Here is an 8,248-nt window from a genome sequence, read left to right as displayed (position 1 = left end):
GTTGGTTCTTCAAAAAATATATTGTAAGTGTGTAATTTTTACATCTATTCCTACTTCTATTACTAAAATTGTTAAATTGAACAATTTATCGATAAATATTCTTTTGTGCTGCTAAATTTTCACCCTTTTTTTAATTGTATCAAAACTCAATATATTATTATTTACTCGCTTTTTTCCTTTATTATTTTATCTAAACTTATTATACAAATATATGATTTAATGTAATCGACTGCACTGTAGTAAAATTAAAATGTAATTTAATTTAATCCGTTCAAATTTTTTTTGATAAAAGGTTAAATAAATTATTTTACAAAATCCGTTAAACATTATATATAAGTAATTATTTCCTCCGCGCTGTAGCGCGGGTCCAAACCTAGTTATTCTGGTAAACGACTTTTAAATTTCAATCCATGTCTTTGTTCTATTGGATCCTTTATCAAATTGTTTAGATGTTAGTGGGTAAAATTTCTTGGTTTCGGCCCATTATCTAATTTTCAATCAATCTCTAAAAAACCTAAGGCCCAATATAATAGCCTTACAAGCAAGGAAAAAAAAAGTAGTACACTATACACAGTAATAAAATAACTAGCTTTGGCGTTCGAATTTCGGATTGGATTCGGTTTAGATTTCTCCGCATTCGGATAAATCGAGTAGGAGAATACATTATCTATTCGGATTTTATGACTATTAGGTTTGGTTTTTTGAATCAGATTTTTTGGATCGGTTTTCGGATATCGGAATTTTTGTCCACTCCTAAACAAAACAATGAAACTCAAATTCATGCACGTTTTAAATACTACACCCAACTGTAAGTTTGTGCACGAGCCACCATGTGATGTTTTCGTATATGTTTCACATGGGAAAATTCACGTTTTACACATGAAAAACATGTGGGCAAAAACCAAAAAAGACATGCAACCTAACTCAAGAAATTTAATGTTTTATATATTCTTTTGTACTTGAATCTAATTCACAAAATCTATATATTACGATTGAAGATGGGTCAAAACGAATATGATTTGAGCATATGTTGTTCTAGTATGAATGCTATATACACACAATCAAAACACTATATATATAAGCAACTTGGTCATGCATGATGAGGTGATGATAGCTATAGAATCTAAAGTTCTAAATACTATAAGCGACTTTGGTCATCATGAGGTGATCTGTTTCTCTTTGGAAGTGAAATCTTATATCAACGGTTTGTCTACTTTATTTTTTTTTAATATTTTTTTCAATATGGAAACATTGACTGAGATGAGATCCAAAGTCTCTTTGGTGTAAATCGTATGATGAAAACATATAATCAAATCACTAAACCAATGCATCTACTCTTAATTCTACACATCCAAATCCTGAACGTGTAACTTCAATTATATATCCTTTCATTTAGACCAAATCAGAAAGATGTGATTTCAATTAACAGTTTAAAAAGAAGAGCGAAACCATATTTGCGACAGCAAACTTGATTTATACTCAGTTAAGATGATAATATCTCCACTAGTGTGTATATGTGAAATAATTTGTGTCTATGCAAAAATATGATATGTATCAATTTAGTTTGATATATACATTTATTTGGTTATATATATTCTTACAACTATTAATGCAAATTGGGCCAAAACGCTTCATTGGACAAAGCAAGAAGTTTGGTAAACCTTAAATACTTGTGCCGTCTTACTATAGTGAACTCACTCCCTTACCGAACTTCTTGTCGTCCACAACTAATACTCTTGTCGGTCCGATTATTCTTCTTTTCATAATCAAGATTATTTTTGGATCAAAATTTTTAAATCAATCATCAAAGTTAATATCATTATGCTAAGACTCAAGTTAGTCTGAACATTAACTGGTATATCATTCTAATATACTAAGTTACTAACCAAAATGTTAACCACTTTTGTTTATTATACATCAACAAATATTGAGCACATTAACTACGTACGTCCACGAAAATATATATATTCCACACCAATTAATTAACAATTCTTATTTTTCTGCTGTTATAACTTTGGAATTTGGATCGATCATTGTAACTGTTGTTTCATTCATATAGAGCCTTTCTTTTCCTCTCTAATCGAAATTTCGTAGACATATTTGAGGTTTTAAAATTTTCGGTTTAAAGAGTTAGGCTAACGTCGGGTTCTACATGTTGCTTGGTGATGCATAAAATTGGATACAGTGCGAATAAGGGTAATAAGAAGTATCACAATTGTATAGTTGCTTGTGATGCATGTTCTATGTTGAATTAGGTTATGCATGATTATAAATGTCATCATGTGTTCCATGTGCTTTCGTATCATCCACATGTACATGTATTTCCACCAAAAAAATTCGGTATCAAAGTCGGGTCTACGTTTTAAAAAACAAATTATAAAATTGCAAAAAGACGTTTACTGTAGTCGTTAAATTAATTATCATCTACGTTACATGGAAACTCTTTTCGAAGTGCGTTTCCCGTTTCCGAAACGTTTCAGAAACAGAAACTCTCGGAAACTCGGAAAATACCCATGGAAACACGATTCCTAAAGATTTTCTTTCGGAAACTCGATGGAAACTCCCGTTTCCGTTTTGGAAACTCCCATTTCCGTTTTAGATTTAAAAATATAATATATAAGATATATATTGTGATTAAAAAAAAATTGTATCTATCTCTAATAAAAAAGATGTATAATTTCTATAAATATAAATTATGGTCTAATCATATGTGGGATATTGGAGGTGATCAACTTGATTCACTAAATGAGTATAATCTTGGGAAACTTGAGTCTGAAAATCTTTCTCTAGACGAACCTGATTTAGAGGCTATTTTATTTGATAAAAATGATAACGGCGATGATGGTCCAAACATTTGAATTTGAACGTTTTAGTATTATCTTTTAGAATTTTGTTTAACTATTTAGTATTTATGTCTTCAAAAATTCTTTTTTTTTTTTTTAATATGGATTTTATATTTGGTATTTTAGTATATATATATATATACAATTATATATACATACGTTTCCAAAACGTTTCAAATCCTTAATTTTCAAAAATTGTCGTTTCCCGTTTCCGAAACGTTTCGTTTCCGCGTATGCGTTTCCGTTTCCATGCAACCTAGATTATCATTCCCTAATTTTGTTTCCCTTTTTCTCTTTATAATAGCTTGTAAAGTTTTTCAAAATTAGACAAATATCTCCATAAAGTGGTTGCAATAGAAATAACGTAACTACATTTTTTTATTTCTCCATATGTACATAATTGTTTGTAGTAGTTTTGTCGTTGTATCGTTAGTCGTATTAACATACATACTACATATTATTGACAAGAATACACTAGCTCAAAAAAAATTATTTCCATAACTTATCTTCTAACATAAGAATAAATAAAACTATCCGGCGGTAACATATTGAACTCCCGATTATATATATTCATCACTTAATTGAACAAAAATCACAGAGAGCGTAAAAAATAAACGTTGTATGTTGATACAAAACATAATATTGAAGGGTGTTCTTATACATCAACAATATAGCACTGAACAGATTTCAAAATACGTACGTATATGATCCATTCCGTAGTTTTATTTAGGTATAACGTCGAATATCTTGATGAGTACCTAGCTACCTCTAAACAATGAGGCAAAACCATACATACAGTACACTTAATATCTGTTTATAACTTTAATTTATATTAAGGATCGACGTTTAGTTACTCATATAGTTGTATATAAAATATGTATACCCCTCTTAGTTTTGGACCCTTTAAATACTTAATTATTAATTAATTACCATTATATAAATGCATGGGCCAAAGATCATCGACGCTCCAATAGTTTTGTACGTCTTGATCAATTGATAATGGCATCATGATCGAATCTGACTCAGGCACATAAGTGCCGTAACTAAGCTGAAGATGATCGATATTGTTGGCATATTGATACGACGTCGTTGGAGAGTACAAATCCATGGGTTCTTCTAGAGTATCATTCAAGACTTTGCTTGTACTTGTCACATGATGGTTCATGATCTCAGAGCTTTGCAATCCAGCGGTCGTCGTCGTTTCTCCGTTCTTGATTATGTATTTCTGGATCTTGGTCCTCCAAAAATTCTTTATCTCGTTGTCGGTTCTTCCCGGTAAATGCTTTGCTATTTTCGACCACCTGACATAGTCAAGAATATATAATTTATCATCAAGATTTATTAATTATGCATACGTATGTTAATTAAGATATAACAAATGACTATATTGAAGTTAGATCAAAGCTGTGGCTGCAAGGAAACAGCTACATCTACTGTTATATGGTATGGTGTGAATTTCAATTATAAGACCATATATAATGGAATATCTAACTTTCGGTATACATCTCTTTTATGCTTGTACATACAGTTCCCAATATATAAGTATTTCGTGTTGACAAAAGAGATGTATATAGTATATTTGGTACATGTCTTTGTACATGGTCGTATAGAGAATTACAACCAGAATCCAGAATAGGCACGAGGTTTAATGTTAATGGTGAAGAAATTTTCGACACGTGTGGAAAACTCAAACAAATGGCTGAGAAAAAGAGTTGTAAGTTTTGTCATACCCACCAATATGTTTGGCTTCGTCACCTAATGTCTTGCTTTGATGTCTTTTTAAAGATCCTTTCAGTCTTTATATGAAACCGATTCATAGTTCGAGAACTTATAGTTTTGATGTCTATAAATTTAATAGCTTTGATGTCTATGTATATAACCAATTCGAAAACCTAGCTTCGCTTCGTTCGTATATATATAACCTTATATATTGTACGTACTTTTAGAATTTTTGTATGTATAAACACATTACTAACCTATTTCCCCATTTGGCATGAAGTTCCATGATGATGAGCTGTTCTTCTGCTGTGATATTTCCCCGTCGCACATCTGGTCGGAGGTAGTTCAGCCACCGGAGCCGGCAACTTTTTCCGGTGCGTTTTAGACCTATATATTACATAGAATTATAGTTACATTAATAAATTATGAAGAAATAGAAAATATCGTTTGTGTGCATGCATGTGTATATATATATTACATATATCGTATTTGTTCTATTCACTGGTAATATCATTTTCTTTTCTTTTCTTGTCTGTTATTGTGTTTTAGTATTATTCGATTTTTAAACCCTAACATAAGTTTTATTCGCTTACGGGTAACAATTATAACCGGACAGGCTAGGTCAGGTCTAAAAACGTTGCTAATAAATAAGAAGTGTTTTGCATTGAGTTATTTTGGGATAAATCTGTTGTTGTGATTGAGAGTGTAAGAAGAAATATCAAGTTTTAAAAACCCTAGCTAACCATTGCAGTTAGGAACAAGTTCCAAACAAGACCTTTTGTAGTTAAAGCGATCTCGTATAAATAAAAGAGGTTCGATCAAATTACAAGGTCATGTCGATCTGTGTAACACAATAGTGTTAGTAAGATATATTAAAACTGGTAAACATAAATCGAAAAAATGTACACATAAATGATTTTTTTCGTTATAGACAGGCACAAGATTAATATTTTTGTTTCTCCACAACCAATATAATCATTTCCAAAATTATGTACATACAATATAACAGAGATTTTAAAGGGATCGGATGATTTTATTCGATTGATGCATTCCATTAAGATCTGGATTCAAAATTTTATCATCTTATTGGCTTTACTGATATGTGCACAAATTTGGGAGACTTTGCTACAAATTTATATTATCCATGGATTTCAAATAGTTTGAGATAGTCTTTGCTTACACACACACACACACACACACATATACACATATATATATATATATATATTATGATTTTAATATATGAGAAAAATTCCTAGTTCATATAGATTTAGATCAATATAAATTTTCTATCTAAACATATATTTCGCATGTGAAAATCAAAACCCTAGTTCATCAACACATACACACACAAATAATTGGTGATAAAGTAGAATATTGTGATATTTATATATAAGAATTTTGACCTGCAGATTTGGCGAGAGAGTTCCAAACACCTTCACCATGATTGGCAATATAATTGATGAGAATCAAATCTTCTTCCATGGTCCATGGCCCTTTTCTCACATCTGCATCTCCTGATGATCCCGAGCCACCAGTACCACTGCCTTCTCTTTTCTCCATATCTACGAAGTAACTCTTGATAACTCTACTCTATATCTAATCAATAGATGAAGATATTTTCTAGAGAGAGAAATAGAAAAGGAGAGTTCTGAAAGTGTGAGAGAGAGTTGATATTTTGAGGTGGTGGTGGGCAGAGAGATAGCTACTGCTTTTATAGAGAGAAAGGTTTCTAAATTTTAATCCAAAATCTTAAATTACTTTAGATAGTACTAATTGGCCACACTTATTGTTGTTTTTAATTTTATTTTTATACAAATTGGAATAACACATGGGGGAGATATATAGCTTCACGACCTAATTATGATAGTGTATGATCATATTGTATGATATCTCTATCAATATCTTCTTCCTACATGTATATGTATATGTGATTGCACAATCATTCTTCGACGTACATTACAATCCAAACGAACAAAAGTATACCAAACTATATATGATAAATTAAACTTTTATTTGGATATTCTATTATTTATAAACTGAAAATCGGAAGGAAAACGAAAAACCTAAGACCAAATTGAATGTACACCTCATTTTTGGTGCATTTACTCGCATAAGTTACTGAGTCTTTATACAACTGTATAGGACTTTCTTCTTTTGTTTTAGAATCAAAATAACTGTTATATATAGTTATGGTTCGAATATGAATATTAACTCATTCTGATGCATTTACCCTGCATAGGCATCTCTACCGGTGACTAAAATAATATATGAAAGTGAATGAGTTTTCAAACCCAATTTTGATATATGATACTTTCTTGGTGATAAAAATGAAAAATAATAAGTTCATGCGAGGTAATCTTTGGAATAAGTGATCATGAGGTAATCTTACTTGTTGAGAAAAGAGAATAAGTTCATGCGAGGAATATGTATGTGCTTATTGACAGGGATGCGAGTGTGGATTAAAACCTTGTTGGGTTTTCAAGTCAAGTCAATTTCTTTCAATAGTATGATATTGTTCGCTTTGAACTCATTACTCAAGTCCGCACGGATTTGTTATTGGGCTCTTTTCTAAAAGATCTCACACTAATTTAAGTTGAACTTGACTTATATATTATAAACTTCTTTTTCTAATTTTCCGATGTGGGACTTTGGTTTGTTTCCAACAACAAACATTATATAGTAAGTGAATATTGGGTACGGCCGGTGAGCATAGATATCAAATTTTAGTCAAGGTCAAATATAAAGGTGATCTTTTACTTAGTGAGGATATAGGACTAGTTTTATTGGAGAAAGACAGTTTCTTCAATGCAAGAGGGAGATATGAGCGGATGGACTAGAATTTCTATAGAGGTGAACATAATAGAGATAATTTTTTTTATGTCAGGTTTAAATCTTTATAAGTATTGTGTGTGGGTGTGAGAAGAACAAGAATTCAGTCCACTATCATCTGGTTGTCAAATAGTTGAGGCCGTCGACTAAGTCATGTTTTTGACGGATGGAACATGACGCTAATATTATGCGAACACAACACATTCATCGAAATAAAGCATGTATATGATGATCAAACAAGGAACGAGCCTCTTGTGACAGGATGTGATATTTTCCTGATCTCTTTTGGTTTAATATATGACTAGAGTTTGTAAAATGTCTGGTTGCTATTTCCAGTTTGTACTTTGGTTTGTCCTTGCAAACCCTTATGTAAATGTTCTTTACATCAATTGGCAAAAGAATCAATCAAAAATAATGTCTTCTTTTCTACTCTCATTTTCTCTCTTTCTTCAATCATCATCCTCCATAATCATGAATCCAAATCCTATAAGGTGACCCTTTCTTCTACCAATTTAGGCTTGTCGTTTTAATTTTGGCGTCCAAGTGATAAAATCTCCTGAGTCCATCTTCTTGATATGTATTCACAAGTACCATAGTTTATGTATCTGATTTAGAAAATTAACACAACCCAAACATATGACAAATTTTAGGTAACTTAAAGATCATGAAAATTTTGAAATAAAAATCAAAGTTTCGAAGGAACTAATATTTTTCTGTATTTAATATATATCTCATGAAACCAAGCAGCTACTTTATTGAAAATAAATCATTTAAATAACATATAAAATAACAATATGAAAGCTTAAAATAAAAGAATCAAAATTTTATAAAACACAAACCATCTTGTAGATATT

General features: G+C 30.9%; 1 protein-coding gene across 1 annotated transcript; it reads right to left on the bottom strand.

Annotated features, from left to right (window-relative positions):
• Positions 1–3,381: 3,381 nt before the first annotated feature.
• LOC17880752 (transcription factor MYB24) lies at positions 3,382–6,489 on the bottom strand. The gene is made up of 3 exons (XM_006285718.2): positions 5,969–6,489; positions 4,820–4,949; positions 3,382–4,144 (listed from the first exon to the last, which is right to left on the bottom strand). The coding sequence occupies exons 1-3, from the start codon at positions 6,123–6,125 to the stop codon at positions 3,766–3,768; spliced, it is 666 nt and encodes a 221-aa protein (XP_006285780.1). The 5' UTR covers positions 6,126–6,489; the 3' UTR covers positions 3,382–3,765.
• Positions 6,490–8,248: the final 1,759 nt, after the last annotated feature.

Source organism: Capsella rubella, unplaced genomic scaffold (genome assembly GCF_000375325.1).
Source record: "Capsella rubella cultivar Monte Gargano unplaced genomic scaffold, Caprub1_0 scaffold_7, whole genome shotgun sequence".
Classification (NCBI taxonomy): Eukaryota; Viridiplantae; Streptophyta; class Magnoliopsida; order Brassicales; family Brassicaceae; genus Capsella; species Capsella rubella.
The sequence above is the reverse complement of the archived record's forward strand: the minus strand, read 5'-3'. Positions and strand labels throughout refer to the sequence as shown.